General features: G+C 43.1%; 1 protein-coding gene and 1 long non-coding RNA gene across 2 annotated transcripts in view; both read left to right on the forward strand.

Moving 5' to 3' along the window:
* Nucleotides 1-24,550, forward strand: part of LOC141417547 (uncharacterized) — a 113,720-nt gene that overhangs the window by 83,170 nt on the left and 6,000 nt on the right. The gene's annotated exons all lie outside the window — the stretch shown is intronic.
* On the forward strand, nt 12,936-13,898 carry LOC109700840 (calmodulin-1). Its single transcript, XM_020186177.2, has one exon. The coding sequence runs from the start codon at nt 12,945-12,947 to the stop codon at nt 13,557-13,559; it is 615 nt and encodes a 204-aa protein (XP_020041766.2). The 5' UTR covers nt 12,936-12,944; the 3' UTR covers nt 13,560-13,898.

Genomic DNA, 24,550 nt, shown 5'->3' on the forward strand with positions numbered 1-24,550 from the left:
GAGACAAAGGTTCACAGTCTTCACTCTCTTCTTCTCCTTATCTCTCTGACCTCCTGAGAAGTAAACCTGTCATCAAAGACATACAGCTTTGAAGATATACAACTTTGGAAATGTGGCAGCACTTCAAGAGGTGCACAGGGGGCAAGGGAAGGTGAGAGGAAGGGGCCAAGGGCACTTGATCTCCTTCCTCTTCTCATAGCCAACCAGTCAAGCTCTGTTGTTAACTCTTCATATGTGCTAGGCAAGTCACCATTCCAGTACTCAAAGTTCTCATCTATAAAATAGGCACAATAGTGGCATCCTGGCTGCAGGGTAATAGAAATTGAGCCAAGAAGAAGCTCAGAAGAGCTGCTGAACCTGTAACATAGTAAGAACTCAAGGCATATTAACTATTATTTTATAATACTAGTGGCTTTTTATGCAAAAAATTACTTCCATGGGCCACACCCTCATGACTTCATTCTACCCTAATGATTTCTCCAAGGGTTCATCTCCAAATACCATCACATTAAGGGTTAGGGCTTCAGCAAATGAGCTTTGTGAAGGAAACAATCCAGTCCACAGCACCTACAGGAAACCTTCTGGCATTTCTGTGTACCCATTTCTGCCTTTGTAAAATGAAGAGAGCAGGCAGCTTCCTAACTCATAGCTGAAGGAATATGGAAGTGATCAGAAGCCCCCCACCCAAGACTAAGCACTGAATACTGACAGGAGGCCAACTGTGGTTATTTCCTAGGAATGCCCCTAGGAAAGGTTGCAGTTGCTCAAAAAGTGGAAGGGGCAGAAGGGACAGGTGGCAAGAGAATATAGTGAAGAAGTACAAGGGAAAAGAAATGAGAAAATCTGGGGGTGCTGGGCTCTGAGGTTTGTCTTTCTCAGTTTGGTCAAAAGTAGGCTATGAGTGAGTTGGATGGAACTTAATGGATGAGAAATGAATAAAACATGATAAAGAATTAGAGTGAAAGAAGGGAAGCAAAACCAAAAGGAGGCAGGAGAAGAGAGAGATGATTACATTGCCTACTGCAATGTCTGTCTTGTGAGAATCAAGCAAAGAAAGAGGAGAAGTTACACTACTTATCTGAGGGGGAGAAGGGACCAGTGCTAGGAGGTGGCACTCTGATGGAGACCTTGTCATGAATTTCACTAAGACAAGTCCAGGTGAAGACATGAAAGCAGCCAAATTCTTGGAAATGAGAAGTTTGATGTGCATTTCATATCAACAGAGGAAGTAAATTTTGTTTTACAGGATGGATCAGGAAAAAAAAGAATTTTAAAGGTCAGAATTTCATTCACCTATCCATCCATGTATTCACTATCAGTCATCATATTGGTATGTACTGGGGGACACTTGTGCCATCTTCATTCCTGTCTTGAGAACATCAACATTGTTGATGTCACAGCACTCAGGGGCTAGTTACACACATGAACGAACACTCTGGGTGCACAGAAAGCAGGAGACTGGCTCCAGGGAGGAATCAGAAAAGGATTCCCCAAGGGGAAACTCATTTTTGAGCTTCATGAAAATACTAACAGATAAACATTTGTAGGATTTGAAGGATTCAAAATGGAATCCTTCTGCTGGAAGCTGGCATGTCTACCATGAACTCTGACTCTTTGTGAAGTCAGCGAGTGAGCAGCTCCTAACTTCTATACTTGACAGGTGGAAGCAGTAGTGATCTTCCCTTTGCAGAGAGAAGGCTAAGGGAGAGAAGACCCTGGTGCCAATTTCATATGAAATGGACATGGAAAGTGTCGTTTGGGCTCATTGTGCTGCTGGCTTCACCCCCCCTCCCCCAGTGCCTTTCATTAATAGATGGGAAATTGCAAATATGTGGATCCTACATATGTAACATACGTCTTGAGGGAGGAATTTCACATGCATTTTAGGGGAAAATATTATAGCTTGAGGAAACAAGCAACTTTGTAAATCAACTTATTTGGAATCAATTTAGAAGACTCAAGTTGTAAAAGCTTATTTCACTGTAAATGATAACAGCTTGGAATAAGCTCAGAAAAGGGAAATGGACTAGAATAAATCACAGTGTTTATAGGAGATGAAAAAAGAGTGTATAATTGTAAAAGCAAAACATCTGTCCTTTGTGATGGAATAGAATGGATTGATATATGGGGAGGAGGGTGAAGGCAAACTCCTACCAAAATAGAAAATTATTAAAACTACAATAAAAGGGAAAATCAAGGAGAAGAAAAACTCAGTGTTCTTTTCAAGATATCATAAAATGGTCAGACGTGATTTTTTTAAAGTGATAAAAGCTCTTAAAGAAAAGTAAGTCTAATGGGGTTCAAGAATCAAACCACTAGTTGGTGGCTGGTGGCTCACGCCTGTAATCCTAACTACTTGGGAGGCAGAGATCAGGAGAATCACAGTTTGAGGCCAGCCCAGGCAAATAGTTCAGGAGGCCCTATCTGGAAAAATACCCAACACAAAAAAGGGCTAGTAGAGTGGCTCAAGTGGTAAAGTCCCTACCTAGCAAGAGTGAGGCCCTGAGTTCAAATCCCAGTTCGAACCTCAGTATCACCAAAAAAAGAAAAGGGAATTAAACCAGTATTTCCACATGTTCAATAGAGAGCACAGACACTGAAAAATAAAACAAAACAAAACAAAAAAACCTTTGTGGTAAGGGAGGGGGTGGGGGCAGGGGGGAGAAATGAACAAAGCCTTGTATGCACATATGAATAATAAAAGAAAAATGAAAAAAAAAAACAAAAAAACAAAAAAACCAAAACAACAACAAAAAAATAAGGGTAAAGAAAGTGGAACAAAAATTAAGAGAAAATTAAAACTCAAAAAAGATTTTTAACCTAGCAGAGAACAAGTTATCAAGAAGAGAGAAAGCCTAGAAAGAATCTGGCAACTCCACTCAGAACGTTCTGGAAGATCAGAAGATAATACATAAATTTGGACTGATTAAGGTGACACCAAAGAGACATTACAAAAGATAGTCTCTAAGGATTATTGAAATGTATTGAGAAGCTTCTATACCATATACACCTACCTGCTGACTCTAAGCAGGTAATTAAGTGTGTTGTCAAAGCCACACGATGGGTGAGATGCGGAGCCAAAATGACATGGTGATGGTCACCTGACACATCCTGTCATCCTTACACCATTCCACAGCCACCTCCCACAGGCCCCTGACTAGTGCTAGTGTCAAGATTAAAACTGAGTGTGTTTTTTCACTAGTGTGACCATGACAAAGTGACAAGAAAGTCTTACTGCCAAGTCTTATCGAGTCTTCATGTCGTCTTGGCTGTCTTCAATGGCAGAGGAAGGGAGCTGGAGTTATCAGCTGATGAATGGGTATTATGCTGTCATGCCTACGAAAGTGTTTTCTGAAGTAAGGCAAATCTAGAGTCAAATCCCCAGGTTTCCATGAACTAGTTTTGTGGCATCTCTAAACCTCAATTGCTTCACCTCTAAAATAAGAGTAAGTGGCAAGGATACAATGAGGTCATGCATAAAGCCCTGAGTACAGCACCTGGCACATTAAGAGAGCACATTAATGTCACCGCTCATTAAATGGGGCAGTGGTGACGTCAATGTGGCTCTACCCAATTCAGGCACGAAGCATTGTTAGGCTGGCATGGATACTTAAGCAAAAGAAAAGCTTGTGGCAGCTAACACTATGGAACACTGGCTTAAAAGGTTTTCAGAAATCCTGCAAGGAATGCCATGAATACTAGGGACCATGTTACATAAAGCACAGAGCTGTTCTGTGATGAGGGGACTTCAGGAAATAGTATAAAGATGCCACTGCTACTTATTTACCATGGGCTAGTTAAAGCTGATATGAAGCCTCAGAACAGGGAAGAGTTACTTCCCCAAAGAAGGAGGTAGAAAGGATAAACAGCTCTGGTTCCAATTTACTCATTGCCGGATGAGATTGTGGGAAGGCCAGCTATGGAACCACAGAGAGGACTTCAAGAGTCATATGTGGGAAGAGGAAGGAGGAATAACCAATGGTACCAGTGAGGCTTCAGATTCTTTGTGCAACAGAAACATGAACACTTCTGAAAGTGTTAAGAGGAGAAGGGGCATAGGAATAAAGCCTGGAATAGAAAAGGGATGGTGAAAATATTGATAGAGATAGAGACTGTCAGAAGTGAATAATTTAATGATACTTGGATTTGTAAGAAAATGATATATATAAGTGGGAATTATAGCAGTGGATTAAAAATGGTAAATATGTACATATCTTTTTATAATTAAACATCTATCCAACTTTGGGAGGATCTAAAGACCTGAAGAAGTATTTGTGGGAAGGCCAATGGTCTTTGGAAGCAGGATGCTAAAGAAACTCAAGGCAGTGGTGGCCACACTGGGAATAGTAAGGAGTGAATAGAGACAGGCAGGGAGCCCAGAGAGCTGTCAGACATTTGGGTTGGGACAAGATCCACGGGCACCCTACATTCATAGGTTGGTTGGTATGTGACAAATACAAAGTAAATCATGTCACATATATTTAATTCCAGCTTCTCAGCTGAGGTATAATCTCCTTTCTCTGATCCTTAGTTTCTCAGTCTTCAAAATGGGGCTAAACGTGACTGCCATGTTGGAACCGGAGCAAAGGGTCATTAAGGAATGGGTTTGGGTGCTTGCCTAGCAAGTGAGAGGCCCTGCGTTCAAACCTCAGTACTGCAAAAAAAGATTTATCTATCTATCTATCTACCCATCTATCTATCATCTATCTATCTATATCTCCATATGAAATGAGGGACTGACCACCTAGCCCACCTACAAAGCATATTTCTTCTCTTCAACTTAATCATCACACAGTTGGAAAATGCAAAGACCAAAAAAAGGGCTGGAGATTCCCCCCACACCACTGGCATGAACTCTGCACCCCTCACCTGGAAGTGAGAGCCCCATTTGCTGTATTTTCCTTGCTTCTGAGCCTGGAACTTCAGTATCAGCCCCACTAAGTTCATGTGCGTCCAGCCCCTGCGAGGCTGAGGCATCCTGGCACAGAGGCAGCTCTGCTGAACCTGCTTGGGCTACTTAGTCAATGTACTTGACCTTTGAAGCATCATCTGTGATAAATCTGGTCCTAACTAATTACCCACCCACCACAGACATCACCCACCACAGACATCACCATGCATTCTTCACATGTCAGTTTAGAAGAATATATGCTACTAACCTCACATCTTGTTAGGGACACAGACAGATGAACAGAAGTTCCATCAGAGGACATAATAAAGACTGTGAGTTCATGTACAAAGTGCTATAGGTGAAGGAGGGAGGGGGTAAGCAGCCAGTAGGGTGATGGAGCTGCCTGCATCTGGATACGTAGACAGGGAAAGAGGCTGAAAATGGCCTGAGAGAGGCTTACAGGTAGTAGTGGTGCTTCAATTCCATAGGCAGGGAGGGACTACTGGAAGGAGAGGTGCAGAGGGAGAGAAAGTGCAGAAGAATTATTCTGAGGCAGCAGTTGTTTTTTTGTTGTGGGGGGAGTGCCTTTCCTACTTTCAGCCCCCCAGGTAATGGTAGGCTCTGCCTGGGTTAGTTGGTTTCTTATTGGGAACATTTTGGCCCTACTTTATTGAACTGTAGACTTGTGGCCAGACCTGTTAGCAAACCCCACTTTCTGTCTCTGGGCTCTTCTTGGAGAGGAATCTTTAAGGCTAGGGTACATTCTGTCCTATTCTCCCCCTCTCTAAGGCAACCCATCTTCTCCACTGTAAACATAGTTCCACCCATGGTAGACTGCATCAGCTTGGTGGAGCCTGCTATGGCCTGGGTGCTTCAGGGTGCAGCCACTCAAGGAGGGAGCAAGGCAGTCCCTGCTGGATAGGCCAGGCTCCTGCAGAACAGGTTTCCTGGGGAAATAGCTTCCAAGAGGCAGTGAGAGTGGCTTCTACAGGCCCACCTCTCCCCTGTTAAGGACCCTCCTATTAAGCCAGGGATGGGAAACAGGGAGATGGTGTTCATCAGATGTCAACCCTATCTGTCAGGTAGTGGGGCAGCAGTGGCATCATTGAGGGCCCTTGTAGGGTAGGTACCAAGTTGTCCTCAGGCTGCAGGGGGAAGGTGCTGTCTTCCAGGTCTTGCTGCCCCCACGTGTTACACCTAGTACCCTTCCTGTCTCTGCCAGGCCAGTGTCTTCAAGGAGAAGCATTGAGGAGAGCAAGTGTCACTGGGAAAAGAAACTCATCTGTACCAGCTTTGTTCTGCATTACGGCTCCTGTTGGTATAAGCAGATTCTATCTCCTTTCTCCTCTGATCACATATACCATGGTCTTTCTCACTTTTCCTGGATGATTGTCTCTTGCTTTGTACCATCCATGTTGCAGAGTTCAGGACTAGGAGGTAATAAATCTGCAAGGCCTCCAAGCCAGCATTCATTTATGGGATGGTCAATACCCAGTGCTGGTTAGCTTCTGTTGGGAGGAAAAAGGTTTAAAGAGGGTGGAACTTGAGATGAATATGGTAAAGTCAACCTTCACCTTTGCTCGGTGCATTACAAACTTCAAAAGCATTACCACAAGCACTTTTCAATTTAATTCTCACAATGGCCCCATAAATGTATAAGGTCTGAGGATTATTGGCCTTTTTAAGAGTTGAATTAAAGCTCAAAAAGGTGTAATTTCTCCAAACACCTGAAGCTGGTAAGCCATAGGACCAGTTTAGAATCTAGTTATTCCCACTCCTGGTCAATATCTGTTTTTAGTACTCAGTCTGGTCAAGGCCAAGGCAGCTTAGACTCTTGGCCACCTCATCTTCTCTCTCTTTTCCTAACCCCTTCTCTCTTCCCCTGGGACTCATTTTTCATTTCTTGTGTAGGAACAAATGGAGATTTAGAACCTTCTGTCAGGGTTGGTCTAGGAATAGCAGAAGCGGAGGTCATGGGAAATACATCCTCTACAACAGGCCCTGCAAATTCTGCCACTCACAACACTGAGGGTAAAGAAAATAAACTCTACCACCTTTCCAACTTAACTGGGCTATTTTTGATTTGTACTTTTTTGAAAAATACCTCATCTCTGAGGCCTTTTCTTTTCCCAGAATTAATCCATGACCCCAAACCACACTGCCTTGTTCCAACAAAGCCTAGACTACATCACATTAGAAACCGAACAAGGCCAACATGGTCCCATTTCATGGAAACTCGTGTATTTTTCTAAGCCAAGCACAAGAATTATGTGTCCTAGGGAATGTGACCAACAGTATCCTAGTTTAAACTGTGCTATTGTGGGACTAGAAGAAAGATAACCTCCTACATACCTGTGTAGGCTCCAGATAGTCTGTGCTAGCTTTTCTCCTTTAGAAGACAAGAATTCTCCCAAAGTGAGCATATTTGCTTATTTAGCCTTTGTAAAACTTCCATGCCATACCAAATGTTTCCCAGGAGACAATAAAAGACACAAATTTAGATCAGCATCTATCAAGGATTGGTTCCAGGACTCCCCGCCCCGGGATACCAAAATCCAATGATGCTCACATCTTTTATGTAAAATGGCATCATATGCTTATGTAATCTACACAGTCCTTTTGCACATGTTAAATCATCTCAGGTTTCTTATAGCACATAATACCTAATGTAAATGCTATGTAAATCATTGCTATCTTATATTGTTTGGGGAAAAATGGCAAGAAAAAAGTCTGTACATGTTCAACACAGATGCATTTCTTCTTTGCCTTGCAGGTATTAGGCAAATACTCTACTACTGAACTACATCTCCAGCTCTTACAGATGCAATTAAAAAAAACTTCCATCTTTGTTTGAACATAGAATCCACAGATGAGGAAAACTGGCTATGTAATAATCAAATGTGTGTACATTTTCTTTTACAACTTCCAGGATTATTTAAGTACATTTCTAGTTCCCATCTGACTTTTGACATCCATCTACTTAGGTTTAGTTATTTAGATCTAAACTCTCCCAAAGGATTTTTGTACATATGTGTCACAGCAACAAATATGATTGTGAAAATCCTTTATTCTATCCAGTGTTTGGGCTCATAGCAATCTCTATGCTTCAGAATATAGCACCAAATCCAGAAAAGTGTGTATTGGAACAACCCGCTCAGATCAAGTGACTTACTACTGTTTTTAGGCAAGATCAGGTGCATTCAGGGTGGTATGGCCACAGATCTTACTACTGTTTTTAGAAGGAAGTTGCTGATTTTCAAGCTTGGTTAATCGCTTTTTTCCCCTGGCACCTTTGGGTTCAGCCTTAAGTTCTAACACTAATAGGAAAGAAATAGGAGCACAGGGCACACTGAGAGAAGACTGGGACACTGACAGCTACCCACATGGCAGCAGGTGAAAATGACCACTTGGAAAAATTACAACAGACCAGGCAGACTCCACATAAGTCTCTCAGTGCCATAGTATGATAGAACTGAGGTCATATTGGTCATTAGCAACGAATGATGTGCTACCTGATTTGTTTTAAATTATGGGAAATGAAGTATGTAATCCACATTAGAAAGATGTCATCCAGTATTATCAGTGTCAAAATGCTTTAGTTATCTGGAAAAATCCCTCACTCAAAACACTTCTCACGGAAACTCCTGTGTAATTGGGGGGCAGGGTAAATATTGGGACCAATGCATGGGCCCTGAATCTGGGATATTTGTGTATATTTGTTCCTAGGGTTAATAGAGCAATTGTATCCTGACAAGTTCCCAGGTGTGTCAACAACATATAAGTGGGGAGAGGACTGCTCTTGACAACTAATGCAACAAGTCTAGGCAGACTGCACTGAATAAATAGCAGCCTTCTGCAGCCCAAAGCCTCCCCTCACCTCAGAACCACAGACATAATATCCATGAGAGCCAGGCCTCTGCACCTTTCTCAGGGGACCCCCCACCAGGGGTGACTTTACTGTCTACCGTAGCCCAAGAAGCACACTGTCAATTGGGCAGGGACCTACAGTAGAACAGAGATCTCTGACTTCTGAGTTCTCACCAGGTGATTATTTCTCATTGACTATGTTCACCTGTCCAATTCATTCAACATGTACAGAGCATGACTGTGGAGGGCATTAGGAATGAAGCAGTGAGCATGGCCTATGCTGTCCTTAAGATCACTGAAATCAGTGCTGAGGAAAATTGTAATGGCGGCTGAGCTGGCTTCTATTTCCAGAAGTTCTTTCCCACAGATCATGTCCCAGAGAGATGCAGTGACTCCACAGAGACTCATTTTCCTTGGGAGAGCCAGGCTGTGACAACACCATGGAGACAGCTCAGGTGCAAGGGGGAAATCAGGTTCTTGCAAGTCATAGGTGCCAGAAGAATTCCTGCTCCAAGACCTGTTTGACTGGTTTCTTATGAGTGTTTGTTCCACAGAAGAAGGCAAACAATAATGGAAGCACTGGCTATTTGTGTATATTTGTTCCTAGGGTTAAGCCCATAGGAAAGAAGTAAGCTTTAGTAATTTGTTCTGAACATCTGAGTGGAACCCCCCACCCCCATTTCTTTCCAACATTCGTACACACAAATCCACATATAAACACACATGCAGCACACAAATGCGCACACAGGTGCATAATGCACACATACTTACACACATCTCACATTGATGTCTATGCACACACAAACATATGTGCATATATATATGTGCATATATATATAGTGCACATATACACAAATGCTCAAATAAATGTGCATCTACACACACGAATACACACAAAACACATGCCCGTGCACAAGTACATGTAAGTGCACACACAGCTGTTGCATCAAGGACAGCCCACCACTGTTTACTCTCCCTTCTTGCCCCCTGGGACTGGTCCAATAGTCTTGGAAAGGTTTTCATTCTTCCTCTGCTACCTGAAGAGGTCTTCAGTCCTTTCAGTGAAGAAGCCCTTCTCCCCCAGAGCCACAGTCATTCTCACTGGGATGAACCCATGTGTCCATGAGGGGATAAGGAGAGAGGGGTAGGATAGTGGCCATCCTGGGAAGAAGAGTCCGCCTTAAAAAGCTCAAGCCTGCCTACAAATCTACTCTTTCCTCCTCCCGTGAACTACAGCCTTTGCTTTTCTCACCTGGTTCCTGATGGGCCTTATCAGCAAACCTTAGCCTCTTTTGCTCAGCTTCAATTCTCCTGAGCTTTTAGTACCTCCCTTGTGTCTGTCGCACACAAGCCCCAGGGTACAGCCACCATGCCTGGGTTGGTTGTGACTTCTTCTTCCCTTTTTTCACTGATCTGCCTGAGGTTGCTTCTGAAGTGGCCTAGGGAAGCTCAGCTGTAGAACTGGTGCGCAGCAAAGTGGTTGTACACCTTAGCCTCGGGCTCCTCTCTGGATAAACAATATTCATTGCTCCTTTTAGCACTCAGAAAGACTCACCAGAGGTGCAGGCTTTGAATGTGTTTTAGCTACAAAGACACCTATGAAACCATGGCATTTCTATGTCTCCACTGATCTGTATCCCAGCCACTGTGCATTAAACTAGCTGATGAAGAAGGAACTCAATCCAGCTTAACTAAGTTTTGGCAACAAATGTCACGTTTCTCCCTTTCCCAGCCTCTAGTTGGACTGTATCAAGCTCGTATAGTGTGGGTCACTCATAAATGGTTGTTTCTGATGATTCTTGCCCTAAGAGGCTGAGGCCATGTAACTGACTGCCCCATTACTGAGGCAAAAGACTGGGTGGAAAGAAGTAAACAAACCACATTAGTGTTTTCACATGCTCTGAAAAGAGAAAGCATGGCCTTGGGGATGAATGACAGACAGAGGAGGGGGATGCATTCAATCAGGAGTCACAGGTCTTTACTTCCAGTTGACTTCATTTCTTCATCTAGAATATGAGCATCATATAATAACCATCACTTTTCTGTCCCATGATGGGACTCAGCTAGATACTATTCTGAATGAAGCCCCTCTCTGCATGGGATGCTTGGGTTGGAGTAGATGGTCAAAGGTTGCTAAGATTCAGGACCTGCACCTGCTAGGCTTATCTACAACCTTAAGCTGGATAGATTGTTTCTTTTCAGTTCAAGAAAGGTACGGTGACAACACTGAGCGTTTTGAAGCTCCCCCGCAAGGAGATATTTTCTTGAGGTTTACATCAAAGGTGAATCAGCATATCCTTTAGCATGACATTTATCACAGGGTAGCAACACCTTCTGTTGATCTGAACTTTGCACTTTGATCCTAAGTAATCTCCTTAGATACAGTGGATGCATCATCCCAGTTTATAGCTGAAGATACTAAGACATAAGATTCCACATCAGTGATGGAACTGGAACCTGGAACTCAGTCAAGTCCCCTGATATTGTTTGTAAAATATTATTTAATACCAAAGGAAAAATAATAAGACAATAATTATGAAGCATTTAGATTTTAATAACAGGTCCTTCTCATCTTACTAAAGATGAGAAGAAAAGGAAATTTCAGATATAGATTGATATCTTCAAATATTCTTTAAAAAAAAATAAAGGAACTGGATTGAATGTAGTTATTAAGAGCTCCACCCTTCCTGTGTCTCTTACCAAGCAGGCTGCTCCCTGTTCTGGTCTCCAGGCTAGACTAACTTTCTCCACCCAAAGCTGATTGTCAGGTTCATTGAGAAATTGGTTGCTTAATATTTATTGAGGTCTCTGTATTATTCCAGCATAAAGATGAGGTCACGATCCTTCTTCAAGGTGGCTTTCCAAAAGGAATTAGACAACTAGAACATTTCTTTTTATGTCTCTATAGCTGAGTCCCCTGGACTCAGGGATGGAATGGGGGTGGATGTGTAGTGCCCAGGGGTGGAGGAGTTGTTTGGCTGCACTTTAGAGGAGAAAATGCTCAGTCTATTTGATTGGCTGGTAGAATTTAAGTGGAATTTTTTAAGCTTCTTAAAAAAGTGAAGAAGTTTGTTTCTTTGTTCAGGCGGGGGGGAGGGAGAATAGGGGAACCAATTGAGATCAAGAGTAGACTTGCTTGAGATAGTCATCCTGTGAGCTCCGTGGAAAGTGTCCCTTCTCAAGAACGGGCCCCACTGCTGAAAGCATTTAGGGATGATCATCGAAGAGTTGAGATTTTGGTCATAACTCTGCTGCTCCAGGCTTGGCAAGGATAGGTTTCCTTCCACAGGGCAGAGGGCTCTGGGGGAACCAAGATGGATGGGTTGCTGTGTATAGGGCTGATGCTTAGTAAAATCCCAGGGGAGCCAAGTTTGCAGCTTCCCCATTCTGTACCCTTCTGCCACTCTTCATCTGGGCTGGCCTTTGCCGACTACCTATTACCCTTCCATTCCCAGGCAGCTCTCAGGCAAGACTCCAGCCTCAGTTGTTCTACTCTTTTTTACCTTGTGTGTAGCATGCATGCCACTCACCTCCAAGGGTGTCTGCACCAAGAACCTTGGACCTAGCAATGGAATGGGATTGTAGGACTTATTGAGTTAATGGGAGGTTATCCTTGGGAAAGATAAAAGCCTTCCCCCTCACTTCTTTACATGTTCCTTTAATCTCAGCACCAGCTATGGGTCTGATATAACTTAGCTTCTTGCTTTCTGGAAGCTAAAGGCAGCCAGCCCCATCCTCTGCTCCCGTGCTGGACTGGGAATTTGATGGAACCCCATGGCTGAACCCAGGCTGACTCTGGGGACTGAGGCCACTTAAGTGTACTTCCTCTATCCCCTTGCTCCTCTCCAGCCTTAGTCTCTGTGAAGTTGAGGAAGCTGTCTGCAATCTATGGGCTCAGTCAGATTCTCTGTGGGCATCAGCTGAAGAGGAACTGGGTCCTGGGCAGATGACCTTGATGTAGGGTACTCTGCCATCAGGGCCAGGAGAAGCTGGGAGGCTATGATCCCATTGCCCCCCAATCAGTTCCCACTAGACTTCCTGTAGGCCCTCCCATTCCAGTTCCAGCATTTCTTGTCTGAAGTTGGTCTGTCCCTCCCTGGGAGGAGGATCTTGCCCGAGGACAGGTGGAGGGTGGGGAGCCTTCCTCCTCCCTTTGCTCCAACTGTAGAAAAGGAGGGGGGTTCTCATGCCAAAGGTAGTCTGTCTGCAGCTCTGCCCTCCAACAGACACTGTCTCAGATTCCAGCAGCTGCCCTGAGCTCTGGACCCCAGACCCTGGGAATAGTTGGTTGAGTGACATTTGGCTGGCAGCACACTCAGAACCTCCCTTGAGGTGCCAGGGATACACAGGCATGGCAGAAGAACTGTCTCCAGAGCAGGTGGAACAGTACCGTGCAGCCTTCTCCAGGTGCGACACAGATGAGGACGGCAAAATTAATGTCCAGGAGCTGGGCGAGGTGATGAAGGCCCTGGGTCAGAACCTCTCAGAGGCCGATTTGAAGAAGATCATTGCCAGCGTAGACACAGATGGTGATGGCACTATCAGCTTCCAAGAGTTCCTGGCAGTGGTGGCCAAGAAGATGAAGAATGGGCCCACTGAAGAGGAACTTCGGATGGTCTTCCGTGCCTTTGACCTGAATGGTGATGGTCACATCAGTGTGGAGGAGCTCAAGCAGGCCATGGTCCAGGTTGGGGAGCAGCTTTCCCAGGAGGAGCTGGACACCATGATCCGCGAGGCAGATGTGGACAAGGACGGGAAGGTGAACTATGAGGAGTTTGTGCGCATCCTCACCCAGAAGTGAGGCTCCCAAGGGCTCCTGCCCCACCCTGTCTGCCTGTGGGACTCTGGCCTGCCAGGTTCTCAATGCCTTCTCCAGGCCTCTGCTTTTGTGGTGGGGATGTAAAGGGAAAGTCTGGGTTGGTGGATGGGAAATGGCCTCACTCATGAGGAAGACTTTGCTCTCCTGGTCCTGGATGCTTTGCCATCTGGGGCTGCTCACCAGTCCCTCTCTGTTCATTAAGACTCTAGGCAAAAAGCAACTCCCTGGGGCTGGTCCCTTCTCTTCTCCTCACAGTGAAATGTTTGCTCACTACCTCCCTTGGCTGTTGTGATGGTCTAAATAAAAGGAACGTAAAGCTGAGCTGTGTGCTTGGTGTTTGATTGAAAAGTGGAAATTCCAAGGGCCCCAAATAGTTCATTTAGCAATCTTTTGAGCCTCAATCTCTTTCACTTGGTCCTGGTGGCAGATCTGATTTGAGCAGGCACCATGGTACACCTCTTGTCTCTCCTGATGTCTGAGGAAGAGGAAAGATGAGTGGAAGTAAGGGGGAGGAACAGATGAAGGAAACAGGTGTTATTGCCTCCGTAGTCTGCCTAAGCTGCTGGGTGGGGACCAGGTCAGAACCTGAGCCCGGGATGGGCGACATTACCTACACCCCCATCAAGGTAGGACATCATCCTCTGCGCACAGCCTGCTGTACTTTAGCCTCAAATTAAAAAGGAGTTTGAGTACCAACTCCTTGTATGTGCATGTCTGTGTGTGTCCATGTCTCTGTATATGCTTGTCTGTGTTGTCTATGCATGTTTCTGTTGTGTATATGACTATATCTGAGCCTATGTGCATGTGTGTCTTTCTGTGTATGTGTGTGTGTGTGTCTGTGAGTCTCCCTGTGGATATGTATGTGTGTGTCTCTGTGCGTCTGTGTATATGTGCATGTGTCCTGTATCTGAGACAGAGGATCTTATAGCTATTTTTGAAAGGTGAGACAAGATCCACTTTGTATGAATGGAACCAGATAGGTGGGAAGTGCCCAAGGATCTGGGCCCTGTGGTGAGCAAAGGTGAGTGATGGCACTGGAGCTGTGGGGGCCACTGGCTAGTTAGATACTGAGGGCAGAAGTGCTGAGGGGATGTGTTTCCAAGGCTGAGAGCAGGTCACTGCTGTCCTCTGAGGACCTGTAACCCACTGCTGACAAGATCTCTGGCCATGGCTTGCTCTTGGCCTGTGAGGCCCTGATGTTTCTTTGAAGGCTTCAGTCTGAGGGGTGGGTCCCAGACATGAGGGGCCTGGGAGAGGACGGATGATGGAGAAAAAAGACTGAGGTCTGCCAGGGACTGTCTTACCCATTGTGTCTGTAAGCAGGGTCACTATTTTAACTTGGGTTAGGGCATTGTTACAGGCTTTGACATTAGACCAACAGCCTGCTGTCAGTTAATGAGTCTGGGTTTATGTTTCCTTCTCCATGAGATGAGGTTTTCTTTTGTCTCTGTCTGAGTGGGATTTTAGTTCAAACAATCAGTGATGCGACCCTTATCTTGTACTAGCTATGCCAAGTCAGTGGAGCTCATTTAGGGTGGGGAGAGAGGCAGAGCCAGCTCCCCTGGGGAGCTATTGCAAAACATACCAGTCCAGCCTGTCCTGTCACACCCTCGTTCTGGCACACCTGTGGCGGGTACTCACCTGTGGTGGAGTGAGCACACAACTGTGGTAAGCTTGCACCTGTGGTGGCGAGTGGCCGGGGAGGAGTTGGGGGGCTGTCTACTTATCTCTACTTGAGCATTATAAAGCCCGACGAAGAGAGAGGCAAGCCAAATACACTGAGAAGGGACTTCCACAACCGTGAAGTTGTTTTTCTGCCTACCTGTCCATTCCTTTCACCTTCAGAGGATTGAGTAAGGGGACAGGAGTCCACTTCTCTCTCTCCTCCACTCATCCTACTGGCTACCACCCAGCTCCAGCTCTAGTCCTACCCCTCCCTTCCCTCCCCTCCCCTGCAGCCCAAGCCTCAGCCCACAAAGAAAACAATAAAAGAATCAGTGTTGGCATTTTGGCTAGATATCCCCACCTGTGAGAAAGCTAAGTTGCCTCTCCCACTCCTCCACTATCCATTGACTGACGGGGAAGGAAAGGGCGTAAGCTCTCCATTTCACCAACGAGGCATCTGTTTCTAGAACAGAAGGATCAGGCAAAGTCTGGAAAGGTTGAGAAATAAAAAACAAAGGCATTGTCTACAGCAATGTTACCAAAAATAGGGCATACGTGGCACCTCGGACTTTCTGTTGGTGAAATCTAGGCTCTCTTTGTAATGGTAGACCAAGGTCCAAATCTTTGAAAAGAAAATGAACTGGTACAGAAGTTCTTAGGATCCACAAAGGAAGGCCTTTGTACCAGAACTCCTACTCGCACTGTCCTATTAGCTGACTTTACTACTGTCTCTGTTGTAAACGGGGAGGTGCTTTGGGGGCTTCTAACTTATCCAATTCTACGCCCGGAAAAGAATTGATCCTGTTGTTAGGGGAATATGCAAGAGAAAATAACCAAGTATGGTTTGTGGCTGGGAGAATCATCAGAAGAGATCAGGAGCAAGACATGACCATTGAAAAAGAATCAATAAGCCAGACACGGTAGTTCACACCTGTAATCCTAGCATTTGGAAGGCTAAGGCAGGAGGAGTGAGAGTTTGAGGCCAGTCTGGGCTTCTCTTCCTCTGTCTTATCACTTCACAGTGTGTCAGTCTTTGTTAAACTGACATAAGTGCTCAAGTCTAATCACCAATTTGAGTTTTTTGCTTCTTTTTGTGATTCTCTGGCATGTATGCAAAATAAATCTCTTTCCCTGTTAATCTGTTTTTTGTCAGTTAAATTTGCAGACTCCAGTCACCTAAACTGAGAGGATAGAGAAAAGTTTTTTTTTTTTTTTTCCTTCAGAAGCCTAGACTGTAAGATAAAATGTAGAAAAGCCAGGTGCGCTGTCACCCCAGCACTTGGGAGACTAAAGCAGGAGGATCATGAGTTAGAGGTCACCTTGGGCTACATAGCAAAACCCTGTCTCAAAAACAAACAAATAAATAAGAAAAAATATAGAAAGTAGAAACTTCAGATGATTTTCTATTCAAAGATCAAGTGTAGATAAAAAGTGTAAAAAATATCTTTTTTTTTTGTCAGTCTTCTGAGAACTTTATTAACTATTACACCAAAGGCAGAAGCAACAAGAAAAATAGATAAACTGGACTTTATCAAAATTTAAAACTTTCGTGCTCTGCAGAACACCATGGAGAAAGTGAGGGGACCCATAGAGTGGGGCACATCTATGGCAAGGGTCTAACACCTAGTGTGCAAAGAATTCCTGCAGCTCAGTAATTTTAAAGAGCCCATTTTAAAGAGACAAAGGACTAGTCTGAGGAAGCTCACAGTTCTCATCTTTGCTGACCAGGTGCGGATTCCTGGTGCATTCCTCTTTTTTTTTTTTCATTTTTCTTTTATTATTCATATGTGCATACAAGGCTTGGTTCATTTCTCCCCCCTGCCCCCACCCCCTCCCTTACCACCCGCTCCGCCCCCTCCCGCTCCCCCCCCTCAATACCCAGCAGAAACTATTTTGCCCTTATCTCTAATTTTGTTGTAGAGAGAGTATAAGCAATAATAGGAAGGAACAAGGGGTTTTGCTGGTTGAAATAAGGATAGCTATACAGGGCGTTGACTCACATTGATTTCCTGTGCGTGGGTGTTACCTTCTAGGTTAATTCTTTTTGATCTCACCTTTTCTCTAGTACCTGGTCCCCTTTTCCTATTGGCCTCAGTTGCTTTAAGGTATCTGCTTTAGTTTCTCTGCATTAAGGGCAACAAATGCTAGCTACTTTTTTTAGGTGTCTTACCTATCCTCACCCCTCCCTTGTGTGCTCTCGCTTTTATCATGTGCTCATAGTCCAATCCCCTTGTGTGTTTGCCCTTGATCTAATGTCCACATATGAGGGAGAACATACGATTTTTAGTTTTTTGAGCCAGGCTAACCTCACTCAGAATGATGTTCTCCAATTCCATCCATTTACCAGCGAATGATAACATTTCGTTCTTCTTCATGGCTGCATAAAATTCCATTGTGTATAGGTACCACATTTTCTTAATCCATTCATCAGTGCTGGGGCATCTTGGCTGTTTCCATAACTTGGCTATTGTGAATAGTGCCGCAATAAACATGGATGTGCAGGTGCCTCTGGAGTAACAGTCTTTTGGGTATATCCCCAAGAGTGGTATTGCTGGATCAAATGGTAGATCGATGTCCAGCTTTTTAAGTAGCCTTCAAATTTTTTTCCAGAGTGGTTGTACTAGTCTACATTTCCACCAACAGTGTAAGAGGGTTCCTTTTTCCCCGCATCCTCGCCAACACCTGTTGTTGGTGGTGTTGCTGATGATGGCTATTCTAACAGGGGTGAGATGGAATCTTAGTGTGGTTTTAATTTGCATTTCCTTTATTGCTAGAGATGGTGAGCATTTTTTCATGTGTTTTCTGGCCATTTGAATTTCTTCTTTTGAGAAAGTTCTGTTTAGTTCACGTGCCCATTTCTTTATTGGTTCATTAGTTTTGGGAGAATTTAGTTTTTTAAGTTCCCTGTATATTCTGGTTATCAGTCCTTTGTCTGATGTATAATTGGCAAATATTTTCTCCCACTCTGTGGGTGTTCTCTTCAGTTTAGAGACCATTTCTTTTGATGAACAGAAGCTTTTTAGTTTTATGAGGTCCCGTTTATCTATGCTATCTCTTAGTTGCTGTGCTGCTGGGGTTTCATTGAGAAAGTTCTTACCTATACCTACTAACTCCAGAGAATTTCCTACTCTTTCTTGTATCAACTTAAGAGTTTGGGGTCTGATATTAAGATCCTTGATCCATTTTGAGTTAATCTTGGTATAGGGTGATATACATGGATCGTTTCAGTTTTTTGCAGACTGCTAACCAGTTTTCCCAGCAGTTTTTGTTGAAGAGGCTGCTATTTCTCCATCGTATATTTTTAGCTCCTTTGTCAAAGATAAGTTGCTCATAGTTGTGTGGCTTCATATCTGGATCCTCTATTCTGTTCCACTGGTCTTCATGTCTGTTTTTGTGCCAGTACCATGCTGTTTTTATTGTTATTGCTTTGTAATATAGTTTGAAGTCAGGTATTGTGATACCTCCTGCATTGTTCTTTTGACTGAGTATTGCCTTGGCTATTCGTGGCCTCTTGTGTTTCCATATAAATTTAACAGTAGATTTTTCAATCTCTTTAATGAATGTCATTGGAATTTTGATGGGAATTGCATTAAACATGTAGATTACTTTTGGGAGTATCGACATTTTTACTATGTTGATTCTACCAATCCATGAGCATGGGAGATCTCTCCACTTTCTATAGTCTTCCTCAATCTCTTTCTTCAGAAGTTTATAGTTTTCCTTGTAGAGGTCTTTCATATCTTTTGTTAGGTTTACACCTAGGTATTTGATTTTTTTTGAGGCTATTGTAAATGGAATTGTTTTCATACATTCTTTTTCCGTTTGCTCATTGTTAGTGTATAGAAATGCTAATGATTTTTCTATGTTGATTTTATATCCTGCTACCTTGCTATAGCTATTGATGATGTCTGGAAGCTTCTGAGTAGAGTTTTTTGGGTCTTTAAGGTATAGGATCATGTCGTCTGCAAATAGGAATATTTTGACAGTTTCTTTACCTATTTGTATTCCTTTTATTCCTTCTTCTTGCCTAATTGCTCTGGCTAGGAATTCCAGTACTATGTTGAATAGGAGTGGAGATAGTGGGCATCCTTGTCTGGTTCCTGATTTTAGAGGGAATGGTTTTAATTTTTCTCCATTAAGTATAATGCTGGCTGTAGGTTTGTCATATATAGCTTTTATAATGTTGAGGTACTTTCCTTCTATTCCTAGTTTTCTTAGAGCTTTTATCATGAAATGATGTTGGATCTTATCAAAGGCTTTTTCTGCATCTATTGAGATGATCAAGTGGTTTTTGTCTTTGCTTCTGTTAATGTAGTTTATTACGTTTATTGATTTTCGTATGTTGAACCACCCCTGCATCCCTGGGATGAAGCCTACTTGGTCGTGGTGAATAATCTTTTTGATGTGTTGCTGAATTCGGTTTGCCATTATTTTGTTGAGGATTTTTGCATCAATGTTCATTAAGGAGATTGGCCTATAGTTCTCCTTTTTGGAGGTGTCTTTGCCTGGTTTTGGGATAAGTGTAATACTGGCTTCATAAAATGTGTTAGGCAGTTTTCCTTCCCTTTCTATTTCATGGAACAGTTTAAGGAGGGTTGGTATCAGTTCTTCTTTAAAGGTCTGATAGAATTCAGCAGAGAATCCATCAGGTCTTGGACTTTTCTTTTTGGGGAGACTCTTGATTGCTGCTTCAATTTCATTTTGTGTTATAGGTCTATTCAGGTGATTAATTTCCTCTTGGTTCAGTTTTGGATGATCATATATATCTAGAAATCTGTCCATTTCTTTTAGATTTTCAAATTTATTTGAATATAGGTTCTCAAAGTAGTCTCTGATGATTTCCTGGACTTCCATGGTGTTTGTTGTTATCTCCCCTTTTGCATTCCTAATTCTACTAATTTGGGTTTTTTCTCTCCTCATTTTAGTCAGGTTTGCCAGGGGTCTATCGTTCTTGTTTATTTTTTCAAAGAACCAACTTTTTGTTTCATTAATCCTTTGTATGGTTTTTTTGGTTTCTATTTCGTTGATTTCAGCTCTTATTTTTATTATTTCTCTCCTTCTATTTGTTTTGGGATTTGCTTGTTCTTGTTTTTCTAGGAGTTTGAGATGTATCATTAGGTCATTGATTTGGGATCTTTCAATCTTTTTAATATATGCACTCATGGCTATAAACTTTCCTCTCAAGACTGCCTTAGTTGTGTCCCATAGGTTCCGGTAGGTTGTGTTTTCATTTTCATTGACTTCCAGGAACTTTTTAATTTCCTCTTTTATTGCATCGATGATCCATTCTTCATTAAGTAATGAGTTATTTAGTTTCCAGCTGTTTGCATGTTTTTTGTCTTTACTTTTGTTGTTGAGTTCTACTTTTACTGCATTGTGGTCAGATAGTATGCACGGTATTATTTCTATTTTCTTATATTTGCTGAGGCTTGCTTTGTGCCCTAGGATATGATCTATTTTGGAGAAGGTTCCATGGGCTGCTGAGAAGAATGTATATTGTGTAGAGGTTGGATGAAATGTTCTGTAGACATCTACTAGGTCCACTTGATCTATTGCATATTTTAGATCTTGGATTTCTTTATTGAGTTTTTGTTTGGATGACCTATCTATTGATGATAATGGAGTGTTAAAGTCTCCCACAACCACTGTGTTGGCGTTTATATATGCTTTTAGGTCTTTCAGGGTATGTTTGATGAAATTGGGTGCGTTGACATTGGGTGTGTACAGATTGATGATTATTATTTCCTTTTGGTCTATTTCCCCTTTTATTAGTATGGAATGTCCTTCTTTATCTCGCTTGATCAATGTAGGTTTGAAGTCTACTTTGTCAGAGATAAGTATTGCTACTCCTGCTTGTTTTCGGGGGCATTGGCTTGGTAAATCTTCTTCTAGCCTTTCATCCTAAGCATATGCTTATTTCTGTCAGTGAGATGAGTCTCCTGTAAGCAACAAATTGTTGGATCTTCTTTTTTAATCCATTTTGTCAAACGGTGTCTTTTGATGGGTGAATTAAGTCCATTAACATTAAGCGTTAGTACTAATAGGTATGTGGTGATTCCTGCCATTTAGTTATCTTAGTTGTTTGAAGGTTTGATTGTGTGTACTTAACTTGATGTTACTCTCTACTGTCTTGCTTTTTCTTATCCTGTGGTTTGGTGCTGCCTGCCTTTTCATGGTTAAGTTGGGTGTCACTTTCTGTGTGCAGGATCCCTTGCAGAATCTTTTGTAATGGTGGATATCTTTTTTATGTGTATCTATTTGTGTGCACTTTTTCTTCTCAGAAATGGCATTATATAGATGGTCTTGTAGCCTATTTTTGTATGTAATACTAAACTGTGGACATTGTTTTACAGACAAAAATACAGATACACGTCATTGGTTTTAGTGGCTAATTAGCATTGCACTTAATGTTTGTGCCCACCAGGGGACATGGGTCTGTATCTCCCAGACCTGCCACAGGTTTCCTTGAGAAAATACCTTTCCTTCTCTGAGTCTCAGTTTGCTTAGCTGGAAAATGAGAGATGGTACCTGGACCATCAGGCATCTTACACAGCGTATGGAGTCAGCATTAAAGGTCACTCAAAGCCCATTCCTGGGGCAGCCTGGCAGTGGAGCTGCACCAGCTGGGCCTTTGCAGGTGCTGTGGTGGGTGCTCCCTGAGGTGCCTATCTGCCTCTGGAGTTTTTCACGTGGCCTAGCACTATCTCTGCTATGTAGCAGATACTCAGTACTAGCAGTGGGTATTCTTGACAAATCCCCTCACTGTACAACACTGCCTTGGTGTGAGGGTATGTTAGTCCGCTTTCCATTATTGTGACAAAATACCTGAGATAATCAATTTGAAAGGAGGAAATGATTATTTTGGCACACACTTTCAGGCTTTCAGTCCATGCTCACTTGGCCCCATCACTGGGGGCCTACGGTAGCACAAGTACATCTTGCTGGGATGTATAGTTCACCTCATGGCAGCTGGGGGAAGCAAAAAAACAAAAAAACAAAACAAAAAAAAGAGGGAGAGAGAGAGAGAAGAAGAAGGGGCCAGGATTCAAATACCCTTCAAGGGTGAGTCCCCAGTGGTCTGACTTCCTCCCACTAAGTCCTACTTCCTAAAGGTTCCACTACCTCCTAGGGGCACCATAGGCAGGAGACCAAGACCTTAGCTTATGGGCCTTTAGGGGACATTTACGATCCAAACCATAACAGGTAGAGAATTGGATGTGGGTAAAGGAGAGAGAATCCCTAGATCAAGTTCTGGGTCACTATCCCTATTAGGACACAGATCATTTGCTGAGAGCCAGTTTGGATTTCCAGAATCCATCCTTCCCCAGCCCTATAGCTCACCTAATAATGTCAGGGAGGCTGAGTGACCTCACCAGTGTTGTGGCCTTGGCAGTTGGGGCTGAGGAGGGGTGGAACCTGAGGACAGCCAGTCAGAGAGCAGGCTTCCTATCCAGGAGGCCATTCACATTTTTAAGAAATTCTGGCTAAGGAAGAATGGACACCCCTCTGCACCACCACCACACACACCTCAAGCCCAGGGAGGTAGAAGATATGCCTAGGAAAACAGGATATTACAGACAGGATCTTTGAGGCCTTTTGTTTAACACTAGCAAGCCCATTTCTAAGAAAGGCTGTGAAGAGGCCACAAAACACCAAAGTAGCAGAAACTTCTTTACTGCCCCAGAAGACCAAAAAAGGTCATGTGAGGATCTGAGAGAGGAAGTGATTCACCTCAGGTCTCAGAGTGAGGAGCTGAAAAGAACCTGGAATGGTGTTCAAGTGCTCAGAGGCCACCCATGTCCCGAAAAGTGCCGCAGGGTGACCTGGGAGTCCATCAAGTGGATCCTCCTGAATGAGTGTATGTGTGTGGGGATGATAGTCATAGAAGGCCAAAGAGCTTCTAGAAGTTGCAGCTAATGCTCTATGGAAACACACAGAAATGTCTGCAATGTTGGCTCTGAGTTGCTTTGAAGGCCCTGCAGGGCAGCCAGAAGGTTATACTCTGGCACAGGCTCGCAAAGTCTCCTCGTCAGAGTCCAGAACATTCAGAAGAGTGGAAAGTGTACAAGAAGCATTCACAAGCCAAAGCGGCTTTAGGTCATTCTGGGAAACCCCATTCTCTGAAAGCCACTTCTCTGAAAATCATTTACCAAAAGACTAGTTCTGCAAATGGCAAGTTCACCAGCAAAACAAAACAAAACAAAACAAAACAGAAAACAAAACCAAAAAAATCCCCAACTAGTAAAAGGAACACTTAGCTGAGTGGGCTGCAGAGGTAGGATTAGTGTGAGTTCGGGCCAGTTTGGCCTCCAAGCGAGACCCTATCTCAAAAAACTTAATACAATTCATATCAGAGATTTAAAAATATTTCTTTGAACTTTTATTTACCTTGTTTAAAATTTTAGTTTCCTTTAATTTTACTCTGAGCTTAGTAAATTATTTTAGTTGCAGTCAATTCGCCTAACCATTGCAACATGTTCTAACAGAGACTAAATTCTCTGGGGGTTTTTGTTATTGTTGTACTTTGAGTATACGATTTTGAAGGACAACTTCTGGATCATTTCAAGGTTTAGCTATTGTACATGTCTCCAAAGTCAAGGAATTTATAAATGATAGGTGGGGCATAACTCCCTCCTAATAGATTTCCAGTGTAGTTTGTTGCTTTAGTATGTCTCTAAATTCACAGATTTTTAAACTGCCTCAATCAAGTGAGTATTTTGCATGTGTTTTAAATGTTTGGTAAGTGCTCAGTGTTTAAAATGTGAATCAGACACCCAAAACTGACATTTAGCTGAGTAGAACAACCTGATATACTGGCTTGGGTGAAACAGCTTTAATGAAACCAAAATTAATTCAATTAAAACAAAATTTCCCCACAGGTCTCCACAATGTCAATTAGAACCTTTTTTTTTTTTTTCTTTTTGGTGGCACTGGGGCTTGAACTCAGGGCCTCATACTTGCTAAGCAGGCACTCTACCACTGAAGCCACTCCACCAGCCTCAGATGTCAATTACTAAACTCTTTTAGGTGAATTATTCTAGTTGTTTCAAGTTTCATATGCTAAATAACACATTGTCTTCATTAGATTGCCTCTGGATCATTTAAATCCTAATTTATATCCATTCCTGACAGACCCCATGACCCAATCCCTATTTAGTGTCCATATCACATGTCTACTCTTGGCAGCCTTCCAGAGCAGAGCTGGCACACAGGTGCCCATCAGTACATCCTTTTTAAGCGAATGGCTGAATGGGATCTCTTGCTTTTTGCACAGTTTTTATCAAGGTGGACCTGTGTCATAATTCCTG

This window comes from Castor canadensis, chromosome 15 (genome assembly GCF_047511655.1).
Source record: "Castor canadensis chromosome 15, mCasCan1.hap1v2, whole genome shotgun sequence".
NCBI classification, from domain to species: domain Eukaryota; kingdom Metazoa; phylum Chordata; class Mammalia; order Rodentia; family Castoridae; genus Castor; species Castor canadensis.